This window comes from Drosophila erecta, unplaced genomic scaffold (genome assembly GCF_003286155.1).
Source record: "Drosophila erecta strain 14021-0224.00,06,07 unplaced genomic scaffold, DereRS2 tig00000092-arrow-pilon, whole genome shotgun sequence".
In the NCBI taxonomy this organism is placed as follows: Eukaryota; Metazoa; Arthropoda; class Insecta; order Diptera; family Drosophilidae; genus Drosophila; species Drosophila erecta.
Genome location: NW_020825207.1, coordinates 4,262,549 through 4,278,547, shown reverse-complemented (window position 1 = coordinate 4,278,547; position 15,999 = coordinate 4,262,549). Strand labels below are relative to the sequence as shown.

At 46.0% G+C, this 15,999-nt stretch overlaps 1 protein-coding gene across 2 annotated transcripts; it reads right to left on the bottom strand.

Moving 5' to 3' along the window:
* Nucleotides 1-3,837: 3,837 nt before the first annotated feature.
* LOC6546860 lies at nucleotides 3,838-15,945 on the bottom strand. 2 transcript variants are annotated; one of them, XM_015156097.2, is made up of 11 exons: nucleotides 15,688-15,945; nucleotides 13,593-14,677; nucleotides 13,393-13,528; nucleotides 12,986-13,224; nucleotides 12,761-12,915; nucleotides 12,202-12,369; nucleotides 11,956-12,137; nucleotides 11,336-11,712; nucleotides 11,149-11,264; nucleotides 7,759-11,081; nucleotides 3,838-7,600 (listed from the first exon to the last, which is right to left on the bottom strand). In XM_015156097.2, the coding sequence occupies exons 2-11, from the start codon at nucleotides 13,743-13,745 to the stop codon at nucleotides 6,384-6,386; spliced, it is 6,066 nt and encodes a 2,021-aa protein (XP_015011583.1). In that variant the 5' UTR covers nucleotides 13,746-14,677; nucleotides 15,688-15,945; the 3' UTR covers nucleotides 3,838-6,383. The 2 variants fall into 2 exon arrangements, with proteins under 2 accessions (XP_015011583.1, XP_001976056.1); XM_001976020.3 differs by lacking the exon at nucleotides 15,688-15,945 and adding an exon at nucleotides 15,190-15,662.
* Nucleotides 15,946-15,999: the final 54 nt, after the last annotated feature.

Below are 15,999 nucleotides of genomic sequence, written 5' to 3'. Positions count from 1 at the left end.
AAAATATTTCAAAAAAATAAATTTTTAAATTTGAATGCAGTTTTTTAGAGAATTGCGCCAGAAACATTTAGAGGTATGCCACTTCAAAATCCGATGAAGATAAGTTGAGTTATGAAGTTTTGAACTTCAGCCATGGGACATTTCTTAACTTTGTTGAATTTCTACACATCATCACATAAAAAAAATTACAAAAATATTTCAAAAAATAAATTTTTAAATTTGAATGCAGTTTTTTAGAGAATTACGCCAGAAACATTTAGAGGTATGCCACTTCAAAATCCGATTAAGATTAGTTGAGTTATGGAGTTAAGAACTTCACATCAAAAAAGTTACAGAAAAAGATGGTATGCTATAGTCGGGTTTACCGACTATCAGATACCCGTAAATCAGCTGGTGGAAGTGCGAAAGAGAAATTTCATGATTTTCTGGAATATCGGTAAAAATTGAGAATAAAATTAAGAAATGAAAAGAAAATGTTCAAGAGTGTGGGCGTGGTAGTTTTGGGCGGTTTGTGGACGGTAGAGTGCGCGTAGTAAACAGTTTTTCGGCAAATCGATAGAAATTTACAAGACTAATAAGAAAGTAAAAAAATATGCAAACATTTTTCAAAACTGTGGACGTGACAGTTCTGAGCGGTTTGTGAATCTTAAATGGCTTTCACAGCTCTGACAGCCTTCGCTAATGAGCTGCTAACTGCACAAAAAAGCTTAAACTGATTTTCCCATCAATTCCGAAACAGCACAGAAAGCACACATGCAGCCCGACATGGCTGCATTATAATAAACATCATGTCAAGCCAAAAGGTCAGCGGCGAAAGGAAAGTCCTCCGATATTCACACAGCCTGCGGGTCTCATCGATACGGATTCCGAATGCCATTCCTGTTCCCAACCAGCTAACAAAAGTGGCTTAAATCAACGGATGACAATGCTAACGAAGCAGTCAGCAAACAACAAACAAACTGCGACACTCGGCAAGAGGAGCGGGCTAAAGCTGGGCCAGGATGGGGCTGAAGATGAGGAGGAGTAGCCAGGAGTCGGCACCTGGAATTGAGTGCAAAATATGGCGCAGCAACGAGCAGGATAACACTGAGGCAAAAAGACTAAAAGGGATCATGGGAAAAGTCAGCTTAACTCGTGGATTAAGATAAATGACATTGAGTTAACTAGTAATTTTCGAGCATATTATCGTTTTTAGAACTATAAGTTCAGCACCCAAGTTATGAACGCGATTTCAGCGACTATTTTTCTCACTGCATGCAGTTGGAGGAGGTACTTCTTATGTCTTGTCTGGGCCATATCCATGTTACTTAGCGTCTTAGAGCAGTTGGCGCGTCATGTAGCCAATTAAAAAAAGCGAAAAACGACAAGCGCGAAGAGCGAAGACTGCAGAGCGGAGAATGGAGAATGGTGAATGGAGAAAGAAGGGGGCTGCAGAACTCGTAGCTGAGATTCGACAATGGCGGAGGCTGGAGGTGCGGCAACAGGCTGTCCTGGTCACGATCTCTGCAAGCGTCGCCCAGAAATCTAAGCGAGGCAATCAAATTAGGAAAGAAACAAAGTTGACTGCTCCCCGCAGACCTGACCCACAGGGGAAAGTAAAAGGGGGTGGTGGGAGCGCCTTAATTGCATCTTTAATGCGGCAGGAGCACACACTCGTATGCTAATAAAGGTCAGGCGATATGCACATCTTGATAGGCGAGTGTCAACGTACCGTTGTACAAATTTCATGCCAGATTTTTGGTTTTTCGGCTCTTATTTTTCGTTTTTCTTTTTTGGTTTGAACGGCAGCTGGGACATTGCAACATGACACCTCGACATGACAGCAAAATGAGCTTCTGTTGCCCGACTCCTTTTCCAGATCTCTGCCGCAGCAGCAGCAGCAGCAGCAGCAGCAGAAGTAGCAGCAACGGCAGCGGCAGCCACCGGAGTGAGTGACAACTGCAACGGCATGGCTTTCAAATATTTAACACCAGCCTCCAGCAGCAGCAGATTGGAAGCCCAAGTCTCGACGCACCAAATGCATGTGAAATCGATGCCAAAATCGAACTCACTTCGCACCAACAGAAAGATACATATAAACACGGACAGGGAGAGTGGACACTGCAAGTACAGTCGACATTAGCTACAGACTAAATATTGAAACGGGGCCCTCTAATCGAATTAAATTGACTGCACAACACTCGCCCCAATGGTGCTAGCACTCCATTAAGGATAGAACCTTAGTGACGAAGCGCACCGCAAAGTGTGTGAGGGGGGCAACCAAGGGCTATCTGTTTTATTGTCCTGTCTGGAGAACAATATAGAGGTCCTTTAAAGGTCTCAATCCCCGCAAAAGGTCTTTTATTTGGCAATTAAAAAAACAATACAAGTGGGGAAAGGGTTTTGTAGCTCACTAACTAACCCAATATAGAAAACTGTTAGCGATGAAGTACTGTAGCTTTTGCATTCGGGCAACGCAACTCTCTTTGATTCGACCAATGCCAGTTTGGCATTCATTTATTCGCATCTGTTGCCAATTTACAAAACTCAATTTCAGTCTTTTTGCGTTTCGTGTGATTTTCGATTTCGATTTGGTTTTTTGCTGGTTTCTCAAAGTTTTTTGTCAAACGTCGAGCCGCCCCTAATTGATTTTGGCGCTTTAACGAGGCGCAAAAGTAAACACACTCCCAGCCAACACAAAAAAAAATAAAAAAAATTAATAAAAAAACCAAACCCATTTGACAGCTTTGTAGGCCGAAACGAACTTGGCTATCGGAGTGTTAATTGAACGCGAAATTGTAACGCGATTGAAATTGTAATGTGTGATTAAAGTAAATAGGTTGGTATCTAATTGAATCACTTTGTATCTTAACGATTCCCATTTGACCTTAGTTGAACAAGTCCGATACTTATCGGCCTCCAAAGTAAAATCGCACAATGGTTTTTAAATTTTTTATACTTTTTATTTCATGTCGTAATCATGCACTCTGTCGTTTTGCATTTAATTTTGGTTGCATTTTTGAATTCTGTCAGCTTTCAATTAGTTTTTCCGTAATATTCGTAATTGCTCATCACCGCTGATATTTATATTTATATATCGGTTTATTATATGTACACCTTTGAAATTCGGACACTTCTATGGAAGGGATATGGCCCGCAATCCGTATCCGATTCGTAATTACACAAATTTCAATGAGTTCTCAGCTTTATGCACCTAAATGTGTAATGGTAAACTTCTTGTTTGCTTATGCAAGAAACAGTTAAAATCGCTTAGGCTGTTTATTATTTTCCTTTTTAATCATAAGTATATTTAATTATCCATCGATCTCTACGATAATATTGGTTTAATATTCTCGTTAATCGTTTGTCTTGTTTTCTTGTGCTTCGTTTAATTTTTTACAGTATTGCAAGTAGTCTCATTAATGTAGATTAAATATTTATTAATTAAACATACATACGTATTCTTTTTGTTTTGGATTTCATTACTTAATTACCACAACAAGCGTTTCCAGTTTTCTCTTTTTTTTTTTGGTTTACTAACAATACATTCATATACAATATTTGATAAGGGAATCAGCACAACTGCTAAGTGGTTTGGATTCGATTCAATGGGCACTAAGTCCCCGAAAATGTAAGAAAATGATTGAAATCATTAAATAAAATTCAAGTAAACGGCAAGAAAAAAACTCAAAATGTACCTTAAAATCTTTAGAATCTCTAGTACTTTAAGATCTATACAGAGAGGCTACATGCAGATTAAGCTATTAATACTCGATTGGTAATTTTCACGTATTAGTTAGTTATAGAGCGTAATCGATAGGCTGATAGGATGTACTGGAGTGAAATGGGATGGGTAACTTCTACGCACAGGTCGTATCCTCTAGAATCTAGAGTATCTGTATCTGCTGCCTTCGCTGTAAACAATTTCACATGTAGTTTTGGTTAAGTTCGAATACGAATACGCAAAATGGCTGTATCGATTATATATAATACATAAATATTTGTTTTCAATATATTGTATAATTTCCCTTTGTATTTTACGTTTACACTTCATGCAAAAGAAGTGGAAAACTGTTAAGTACATATAAAAAATATGAATATTCAGCCTTGTTCTGAACACAGCTTGCAACCGAATCACAAAAATTAATTAATGTCTTGGAAATCTTAAGAAATGTCGTGCTTTTGGGACAATGGAAAATCAGTTTTAATGGAAAGAAATATGTAATTACGGAATTAATCTCAAAGAGCAATCGGAATTCAGACCAAGGCTGGTTATTATAACTATGGTTAGTCATAACTATTTACAGATATTGTAAAGTACTAGACAAAAATGAGTTAAAAAACTCTTACAAAGTCAAAGCTATGATTTCATGGATTTTTACTAAACTTCTGCTCAATTTCTCCTTAAGTTTGTTTTGCATCGATGATCCGAAAATGGAAAATGGAAAGATAAATGTTTACTCGGATATCAGACAGTCGGCATTAATGTATTTATATTTATATACACAGCTCTAATTCACTTTATATATTCTGCTTACTAATTTGTTATATGTTGACTGGTTTGAAAGAGTTTCGTGTTCTTGTTTACCCGTATTTGCTGTTGCAGAAGTGTCAAATCATAAAAGTTGTACGCATCACAATCGGTATATATGGATATATGATTTATGTTTTATGTTTTATGTTTTATTGAGGATAAAGGAAGGATCGAAGAAGACTGAAACTGTGGCCATCGTCAGATATTCCGATACTACACATTTAAGGTACGAGATGTAAGATGTAAGATGTAAGATACTAACATGCAATCCCTCAGTTGGAGGTGGATTTGGAGAATCTGATGAGGAGTACGAGTGCTGAAACTGAAAATGGGAAACCAAACGGAAAATGATGATCTCGCTTTCAGTTGTTGCTGAACGAATTTTGGATTAATCAGAGTTCTGCTCGGTTTAAGTTTGCAATTTGTTTTCCATTTTATTATCGCTCTTGCTTACGCTCTTACCGATCTACAATTTACAAACTACGAAATTACATCGCTACATAATTATTGTTAAATATTTTTGTTTTTTCGTTTTGCTTTACTCGGTTTTTGTTTTGGATTTTAAAATATTATCGTTATCATTATAGTTTATATTATATCTTTATTATTATGATGTTTATGCCGACGTAGCTCGTGCCGCCATCGCATAAACATGCTTTTACGTTTGCCGTTACGAATACAATTAAAATTATTACCTTGTACAAAAAATAATAATAATAATAGCATACAATAGTAGTGTTCTTCTGCAACTCCCAACATCTCACACAATCAGTTGCCTTTTGAAGTTGCATTCCTTAGTTAAAAAAACTAAATATAGTTTTAATGTGTTTTCTTTTCGTTTAAGTTACAGGATAAGTTAATTTAATTTACGTACATTGAAAAATGTTTTTGTTACTCTTTTGTTTTTGTTTCTACGGGCTGCCCCCGACTTGCCGCGCCCCAAATTTTTGGGTTCAGGGTGGTGCCAGATGGGGGCGACGGGTCATCGGTGGAGCAGCCCGGCTAAAGCGCGTGGTTCTGAAACGGCATAAGCCGGAGAGAAGTGCTTTCTCCTCCATCGTTACAACTAATCGTATCACTAAACATAGTTTTATTACAATTATTTCTTGCTGTTTTCTTGTGTGTTTCGCAATTATTATCGAATATTTACAGTTTGCTATTTAACACTTGAGTTTTTGCTGTGGTTATTGGCGTTGGACAGGAGGGGTGAGAATGGAGAATGGAGCTTGGATTGGATTGGTTGACATCTCTAGCCCAAGAGAAAGAGCCAAGTTCTCTGTATGCATTTTCATATACATTGTACATATATATATATATTTGTTTTATTAATTTAATTCTTATTATGGTTTTAGGGTTAGGCGATCTTGAAAAATAAGACCTAAATCATTATACACATATGCTTCTATATATAGGCTATAGAAAATCAAATTAAGCGAACTTTGTTAATGGTGGCAATTATCTATACAACACCTCCTATTCACCCCACTCTCTTGGCCCTTTCTATTCTGGCTTACAGATTATCCATTTGATGGTTACATTTCGCTTCTGCATAAGCTTTATTCACACCAACAAGTTGGAGGGATTTCTGGGAGTGCGCTGCTTTTGTGAATGCGCATGAAGTTGTGGAAAACCTACTAAGTGATCGACCTTAGACCAGCTCGCTTTTCTTCACCAAACAGAGGGTGCAGCTGCAGTGGTGCTGCTGCAAGAGCTGGCCCAAGGCCACTTGGGCGTCCGCCAGAGGCAGGGATATGGCCACCGCCTGGGCTTCCGCCTCCGTTTGCGTTGATGCCAAACTGAGCAGAGGGCCGTTGGGCACTTGCAAGGGTTGTGCTCGATGTTAGCTGTTGCTGCCGCTGCCATCCGCGTCTCATCTGTTGATGGTGGACGTCACACCAGCTCCCCCCACGCCCGCGCCAGCAGATCCTCCTCCGCCAGCTCCCGTGGCATTGACACCGCTGTTTAAAGGTCCTCCGTTTCCGCCACCTCCACTGCCATTGTTATTATTGTTGTTGCTCGTGGGCAGCACCACGCCTCCGTTGTTAGCGCTGGCTATCACCTGCTCCACTGTCAGGGCTTTCCCCACTTCCTTCGCACTCAGTAGGTTGCCATCTTGGCTGCTCACGTTGTTCGCGTTCGTGGTAACCAACTGCCTGATGGTCGAAGGACCTACAGCACCACCGGTACTGTTAACCGTGGTGCCGAGCGGCAGCGTTCTAGTAATGAGCGCCGAATTGTTGAGTCGTCCCCGGAGCACCTGTTGCAATCCTCCCGGTCCCAGTTGCATCTGCATCTGGCCACTGTTGTTCTTCTGCAGCGGTTTTACATTCAGCAGACTGGTGTACAGCACTCGCTTGTCACCCTGGCCAGCTTGCGAATTCCCCGTGGTGGCCAACGTTTTGAGCTTCTGATGCTGCTGTTGCTGCTGCTGTTGGGATTTGTTCAGCAGCACAGTTGTGGCGCCCACCTGCTGCGTTTGCTCACCCGTCCCCGCACTGCTCACAAAGTTCAGCTTAAGGTTGGAGTTGGGCAGCTCCTTGTAGTGGAGCTTTTGGCCGGCTGCTGCCGCTTGCAGTTCGCTGGCAGTGGCGATGGTGAAGTTGCCAGCGGATCCGCCGCCACCACTGTTACTGCTGGTCAGGAAGATCTTGTTGGTCTGCTGGGGTGTCGCCTGGGCGGTGATGATCGCCGTGGAGCCGGGGTGCAGGCTGTAGTTGTGATTAGCTGCAATCGCCGCTGCAGAGTTTGGCTTTAATTGCTGCTGCTGAGCTTGGCCAGACACCGACTGTTGCTGCTGCAGACTTACATCCGAGACGAGCAGTGGAAACTGCGACATCTTGATCACCTTGCTGAACTTTTGCAGCTGCTGCTGTTGTTGTTGCTGCTGCTGCTGTTGTTGTTGCTGCTGCAGTCCATCGCCGGTTTCCATCTGATCGCCACTGTTGCCCGTGGATGTGGCCACCAGTTCATCCAACTCCTCATGCTGCACCAATTGTTGAAGCTGCTGCTTGGTCAGTTGAATCTGTTGGTGCTGTTGTATCTGCTGCTTACGCGGCAACTTACGATTGAGGAGTAGTTTGTTGATGTCTGCAATGTAAATTACTTATTTAATATATGATAGCAAATCCTTAAGAATATATATAATAGAAGAAACCGGACAACAGATACCAAATTGACATTCGAAAGCCGAGAAAGTTTTCAAAAATCTAGAGGGTACATCACGAATTTTCGATTCCGCCTCTTACCTGTATTTTCCGGTCCGTTGAGCTGCCTCTTCTGGGTGGCCCGGCTGGTCCAAAGGATCTGGTTGGTTACCGCCTTCGGCGAGGAGTCCACCGTGGTGGAGAGCACTGCTGTGGTAGCCACCGCCGTGTTCGTTCCGCTCACCTGGCGCCAAACAATTGGTTGCTGCTGCACCAGCTGCTGCTGTTGCTGTTGCACATTGTTGCGAGTGGGTGTGGCGACAAGCAACGGCGTACTGGTGGTCACCTGTTGCACCTGTTGTTGGCCCTGCTGTTGCATTCCGGCAATGCTGTGCACGGCTAGCTGCTGGCCACTGGCCGTGTTGATGATATTCACACTGGATCCCGAGTTGCCACTACCACCAGAGGAGATATCATCGTTCTGCACCTTTACATTGGACAGCGTGATGACTGTGTTGGGTCCAATAGAAGCGGTGGTGGCTCCTCCACTTGAGACTCCGGCTTTCTGGATGGCATATGTGACCTTTTGAGAGGCAGAAGCTGCAGCTCCTGCTGTGACAATCTCGCCGCAGCTTGTTGTGTAGATCAAATGGTTGCCAGTGGCGCCAGCGCCGGCAGCTTGTAGGGGCGTCAGGGAGCGCGAAGGATCCCGCTGCATTTGGAAAAGCAACTGCTGCTGGGGATTTTGATTTTGATTGGGGTTTTGGGGTGTCGCCTGCCGCTGCTGGACGGTCACATTACGGAGTTGAGCCTGCGCCAACTGGTGCTGCAGTTGCTGCTGGGCGGTGAGTGTGGGGAGTGGACTGCTGCCCGTGTGCGGGGTTATGGTCACTATATCACCCACAGCTGCTCCTCCGCCGTATTCTGTGCGGGCGATGATCTGCGGACCAGCGTTGGCAAACTGATTGAGCAATTGCGTCACCTGTGGCTGCTGTTGCTGCTGCTGCTGCTTCTGCGTGGTTATCTGGGCGGGTATGTTGATCAGCTGCGTCGTGGGCAAAGCAATGGCCTGTGGCTGAACCGGTTGCGGCTGTGGGGCAACGGGAACAACCTCCGACTGGGGTTCCTCCACAAACTCAACCTTCACAAGCACATTGGGTGTTTCCTTGACCACAACTTCCGGCTGTTCAACTTCTGCTGGAGGTTCCTCTTTGGGCGGAACTCCTACTGGCGGTGCTTGACTGAAGAAATGTTCACGCTCCTTAAGAGTCTCCGCCGTCGGACACACAGTAAATGCCGAGCTACCCACCGGAGTGAGGGTCAATCTTGTCTTGCGGTTGCGACCCGTGCGCTTCGATGAATCGGCTGCACCCACCTTGGGTTTCTTCTCGTCTATACAATCCAACAACTGATCGTCCGCTGCCTCACCATCTAGGATACCGTTCCAAAAACTAGTAGCTTGGTTCAATGCCTTGGGATCATCCATGGCGCACTCCTGCAAAATGTTGTCCAGCATATGCTCGTGGTTGTTGTCCTCGTCATCATCGCCCAACAGGTTGTTGATATCGTTTAGGGAGTCACCACCACTGAGGTTAAACTCAAGAGCAGATCCCGATCCTGACCCAGAGCAGTTTGGACTCTTGCTGCTGCCGCGAGCATAGTCCTGAGCTTGAACCGTTTGCAGCAATTGGGCATCTGACTCGAGATCCCTGTATTTAAAGCCGCTGCTCAAGAAGTACGAGCTGGAATCGCTTTCCTCTGCTTCTCGCTTTCCTAAGCGATTGAGTTCCACACTTATGGAAGTGTCCTGTGTCCAGTCGACAGCATGACTATCACACATCTTGCCCACTTCGCAATCTTGGCTATCGGAGAGCTCATCTGTGGGAGTTTTGGGCCGGAAGTGAAGCCAATCGCGCCGAATCTCCGAGAGAAGCTCATTGCAGATATCTAGCCGCTGGCTGGAAGTGGGCGACAGTCCACCCATGTAGTCTACATTGAATTCTTCATCAACAGGAGCTTGTATAAAGAGGTCCTTGGGCCTCGCATGCACTTGGCTGTTGCGGAGATTTCGTAAGCGAATCACGTCCGGCAGCTGGTTCAGACAGGGAGCAGCTTCATCCTCTTCCATCTTCCTGGCGGCCTGCATCTGTTCGTGCTGTACCTGTTGCTGATGCTGCTGGGCCTCCAGTTCCTTCTTGACCGCTGTATGCCGAATGATACTGCTCAGCTGGGCGAGATTGACATCGTCCTCCGCTTCATCGTCCATGAGTTCGGAAACGGAGGTCTGCGCGGACTGCAGGACAGCTGCGGTGCGAATGCTGCTCAGCGGCTCGTTGGAGTCGTCGGCATCGATCAGCTCGCGCTTTATCGTCTTCGCCACTTCCTCCAGCGTGGGTTCCGGATTCGTTGCCGCAAGCGTGACCGTCGATGCGGCTGCCTCCGCTGCAGCGGCTGCTTCAACGGCACGAGCGGCGGCCGCTGCCGCCGAGGTGGAGGCTACCGGTTGATCCTCGCATGTGGCGCCGACGAGCTCCTCCGCCTCCTGCTTTATCACATTGATTTTTTCGCTAATGCTAACATCCTTATTCATAACGTTACTACTACTACTATTGTTGTTGTTCAACACGGTATTGTTGTTGTTGTTGTGGTTGGAACGGTGGTGTTGCTGATGATTGGCTCGCGGGGGCTGCAACTGCTCCGGATCATTCTTCTCCAGCAACTCTGGCGACAAATTCTCGGAAACTTCCGTATTCTCATCCTCTTCCATCTTCAGTTTTTGGCCCAGAGCCAATGCCAAACGCTGAAGGTAGGCCCTGGGCAATGGACGCAGATCTGGTTTGGTGTCCTCATCCTCCAGTTGAACCTCTTCAGCTGTTGCTACCGCTTCCGAGGATCTCTTTAAACGCTTCGCGGCATTAAGTTCTCGCAACTGTTGCTTCTTGCGACGCAGGCGGCGGCGTTTCTGGCGATGATCGGCCCAACTTTGGGGTAACGTAACCGCTGAGCTGTAGATTCCAAGCCGTGACACATTGTCATCATCACTGGCTAGGAATTCATCATCTACTTCGTTCTCAAATTTCTCCTCAAGCTCCCGTTCTTTGTTCTCTAGCGCAGATTCCGTTCCAGTAGCAGGTTTCTCTGCATCGCTTGGCGGTTCCTCTTTTATCAGATCAGGAACAGAATGCTCACCATCGACGGGTTTTCCGGCGGGAACCAGATCCACCACCGTGGGCGGTGAACTGGGCTTGCACAGCTGATCGGGTTCCTCTTGCTTGATTTTATCGCTACACTTATCGACCACCACGCTTTCCATCACCGTGTAGTCTAGCTGCGACCAGAAGTCATCGAAATTCGTTGTGGCCCGGTCCAGCAGGATGCGACCACCACGACCCAATCGACGACGTGCGAAGCCAATGCAGCGTGGTCTGTAAAATTAGCCCGATTTGAGGTGAGTATGGGCATTTACATTGGCCAAATAGAGTGGCAACAAACCTGGGATAATTGAGGGAGGTCAGTGTGTATCGGTATTTAGCATCCGAGCAAGCACCACTGGGCGCCATCTCCTCGTCGGCTGAGTCCCACGGATAGCGACCATCTCGGTGTCGAGTCTGTTATGCAAATGGGAGCAATTAAACTCTGCCTAACTTTTAGATCCAAGCTTGGATATTAAAACACTTACCGGCAGGTAAACACAGCTTGACCTGCGCCTAAATGCAAACGGCGTCTCTTCCTCGCTCTCGGAGCCCAGCTTGTTGCCATTCTGGGCACCGGCGCCAAAGTACTCATCCTCCTCGCTGTCTGCAATCGAGTCGTTGGCCGCCGGCGAGGCACTCTGCTGCCTGCTGAGGTGGTGCAAGTGGTGGGGCAGGTGGTGCGCGGGCGAGACTCCGGCGCCACCAGACGCCGGCAAATACTGTTGTTGCTGCTGTTGTTGGTGCTGCTGCGGTTGGTGTTGCTGGTGCTGCTGCTTTTCGCGTGGCAATTTGTGCTTGCGCTTCTTGTAAGGACGCTTCTCCTTGCGACTGCTGCTCCCGTTCCCACTGCCACTGATGGCATCTAGAAGAGCAATTGGAGATTCGGTTCAATATTGTGTGACAGATAATAAAGTTTTGCAGAGATCAGTTTAAGTGTGTTCAATAGCCCTATAGTTTTAAATGAAGAATAGGGAGATAACTTAAGGAAACAAAAATAGCAAAATAAGCTGATGAATTTCATTTCTGACTGAAAATTTCCTGATTAATTCAACGCAGTGTGATTAGGACATCTGCAATCAAACACTAAATGTAATCCCACCCTTACCCATTGTCAGATTCGACGAGTTCAGGTACTGCGACGCTGAGCCGAAGACATTCGTATTGCCTGCCGCTCCAGCACCGCCCGGCAGCAGACCCGTGGGCAGGGCGGCTAGAATGGCACCAGCCGTTCCCACCGCCGCCGCCCCTTGTGAGTATTGATTCGTATACAATGGATTATACGCGGGTCTGCAAATAAACAAGGAGTATTTCAGTACCTTTCTGCATAAACGAGATGTGTCCGGAAACGCACCTTGTGTTCTTGTACTGAGAATTCAGCTCCGAGTAGACAGCACCATTGAAGTCGCGCATCTCAACGCGCTTCTCGAAGATGTTCACCGTCATCTTGAGATGATCGCGCTTCGTCTCCTCGCGTCGCCTCACCATCTCCAGTATAGTGGTGGCGCGCTGCAGGTCACGTCTAGAGGACAGGGAAAGAGGGGATTAGTTAGGTTCAGGTATGGAAAGCTGGGCAATAAAATATGCTGGCTAACGAAAACTACCTGGCTTTTTACAAATGGAATGTTATACACGGGAAAATTCCTACTTAAGGATATGTGCAAGAGAAGTGTATTTGGAAGAATTTAAATAGGACATAACTAAAATTTATATGCATCAAAAAAGGGGTTCGATTCAACTTGATGATTCAAGTTCAGCGATGAAAAATGTTGGATTGCATTCAGTAAAAGGTTTCGAGATGCATCAGCAATAAAAATTGGCACGCTCAGTGTCCAGTAAATGCAGTGTAGCAAGATTAGCCAGCATTGACAAATTTCTCAACCGACATTAGGCAAACTTCACTCGATTCTTACCGCAGCTTGAGCATCTTTTCGTAGGAGGCCTCGTCGTTCTTACGATTTTTGCGAGTTTGCATTTTCTCGGTGCGACGACGAAAAGCCAAGTACGGATTGTTTGAGCTGGCCCCCGGTCGACTCTCAGTTTTCACCGTGAGGATCAGCGGATGTTGCTGCAGAGTAAATAAGAGAGTTGCTTTAGTATATAGCCGTCAGCCAATAGCCAAGTTAAGGGTTAAATACCATCTTGAGGCGTTTGTTCAGCCAGTAATCGTAGACGGATATGCTAGTCTCGTCGTCCTGGTTAAGCAGCGACTTGGCCTCGTTTAGCGTGACCACCGTTTGGCCGGAGCTCTTTTCCAGCCGGTCCATCATCTGCTCGAACTTAAGTTCGGTGAGCTCCAGGCGCTGCTGCTGACTGAGCCAATCCTCATCGGCACTGTCCATGTCGTAGTCAGGGACCTCGGTATCCAGCCCAAGAGCTGAGGGTTCAGAAATATTTAATTAGTTGGTATTGTAGATACTGGTTGGGTCTACCACTTGCACAACTTAAAAAAGGAGTTGAGCAGCCGACAATTGCTTAAGTTATTAATTGCATTTTATATTGATAGGGAATTCAAAATCTGCTCGAGTAGTTGATTATTGCTTACGTTGCATGTGGATCATTTGGCGGGGCATCTTGTAGTCCGGCGGATAGTAGGCATCGTAGAAGGGCTGATCCGTCTGCAGCACCTCGGGCGTAGGGATGATCAGGCCCGTGCATATGGCCCGCTGCAAGTGGTGCTCCTGCAAGAGATAAGGGACAAAATTAGTCTCGTCCAAAGTATGGGATCACTGATAAACCACTTACCGACTCCTCCTCCTTCTCCATGCCACTGGGCATCTGAGGCACTGCCCGGTTGATGGCTGAGTACTCGGGCAGGTCGGGCAGCTCCTCCGCCAAGTAGATGGGCATCTGCTTGGACGGATCCAAATGGCGGGCTCTGAACGACAGCTTGGACATCTTGCTGGCTTTTGTTTGGGTTTTGGTTGGGGTTGGTTTTGGGTTGGGTTGTTGTGGTGTGTGGAACGTTTCTATTTGCTGTTGCTGTGGCTGTTTTGAGAGTTTGCCTAGTGGAATCGGCTGCTTAGGTGGCTATGGATGCTATGGAGGCTACGATTGCTCCGGCGGTCCAACTGCAGTGGGCAGGACTAGTGCTGCTACTGCTAATTTGGATTCTGGAGGATCTACTCCGATACGCGGTCGGCGTTGTGTTGGCTCCTCTACTCGCTGTCGATGAGGGGGCTGTATTTGTTAGCTGGAGATAGGGCTTGCTGGGGTAGAACAGGTGCTCCTGCTTCTGATCCTGTTCCTGACACCGATCCCGATCGTGAGCACCGGGGCTGCGGTGGCTGTGGCTGCTCTGCCAGCTGGTTAACGCAGCCCCTGTGCCCGTTGCCCTGGCCGAAGACGTAGTGCCACTGCTGGTGAGGATTGGGTGTGGATTGGCGACTATGTAGGGCGTGTCCTCCTCCTCCCCCTGGACACCCTCCCGGCGGTCCGCCTGCCGCTCCTCCTCCTCCGCCTGCTCCTCCCTCGCCTGTCGTCCTCCTTGATCCTTGGGAGCTCTGGCTGACAGCGCCGACAGCAAAATAATGGCCAAGGAAACGATCTGGTGGCAATTACGACGACAACGCAGTGGTAGCAACAACAGTGACAGCGAATGCAGCAAATGTGTCGACGACATTTTTCACGTTGAAATCGAAGGTTCTGTGTGAATTGGCATAATTACGTTCATCAAATTTGCACATTTCAGTTCATCATCGTTTTAGGCTAAATCAAAATTGTGTCCTTTTTTTCTTTATCTTTTCGATTCTTTGTTGTCTTCCTCTTCTTGTTATTATTTATTATTATTCCGCCTTGACAGTTGTGTTATCGGTTGGCTGATAAAAAATCTAGAATTGAGAACAACAAAAACTAGTAAGTAAACAACTCACAAACACACACACGCATACATTGAAAAGTGCGGGCAGCGCGCGCGGGAAAAAACTCACAAATCCACATACAATTGTATATTTCTTAGTTTCTGCTTTAAATTAATATAAGCACGCACAAAAACACGATCGCCATGAGTCATGGTTTTTTTCTTAAATTTAAATGCGATAAAGTGCAAAATCGTAGAAAGCCGAAACGAAGAAAAAGGCGGCATAAACAAACACACGCGCGCAAACACACATCTCAAACAAACGCGGCGAATTTAATACTGCTTATTCCGCGAGATATTTCACTTTGCAGAGCGCTGTTAGCTAACATTTTGTTTGTACAGAACTCTGTTAAGTGAGAAAAAAAACGCAATCAAACTCCGCCTCATGTGGGTTTTGTTTTTTGCTTTTATCTAGTTAATTAGTAATCAGCCATCGAGTGCGTGTATTTTTCTGGGCCAGCGCTAATTTTTCACACACTTTACCGCACTTTTCGTGCATCAGCGAACGCAATCTGGTTGATAAATCGCCCGAAAAATTTACACATATAAACCCGATTTTGCGTATAGCGTGGTTTCGCTGGAAAGCAATAATGGCGGCCAGAGAGCCGAACACCGACGACGCCGCGGACTGCGGGGCCGCGATTAATTTGCGCCGTCGGCGGCGATAACGATGAGCGGTCGCCGATTTATTGGCCGCAATTTCCCTTCAGAGCCCCTTCAGATATTGGTAATAGTTAAATATACACAGCTATAATTTTTAAATGACTTCAACATATTGTTTTCCTTTCAAAATATATATTTTAAAACCGCTGCCGTTATCGATAAATCGCCGTTGGCAACGCTAAATGGCCGGCCTCTCGTTCCGATGGCACTCCGAACGTTTTGTCAGCGCCCCCTGGCGAGCATTTTGCGCACTAAGCCCAACGCTGCATGATTTTTTTTTTCACAAACAAAAAAATCGATTTAGATTTTTTCACGCACTTTTTTCACACTCTTTGCCGGGCATTGGGGCCTCTTATATGATTTAATGATGGGGTTTCCAGCGTATTTACCACTGCCGCACCGTTTACAGCTAAATTCTAGCAGTTGGCTTAGCGCAAACGTTCAAAATCGTTCTTCAGCAGCGGGACACGTTTTTACTTATGGGCGGCCATTACGAATGAAAATTCGGAGTTGTCGGAGTCGAACGAAATCGTCATCACAGCGGCGAAATTATTTTGGCTAGGCCTCCAGGCGATATAGCTAACCGTTTTGAGTGCGGTTTTCAGCTAACTCTGTGGAATTTTGTGAGGG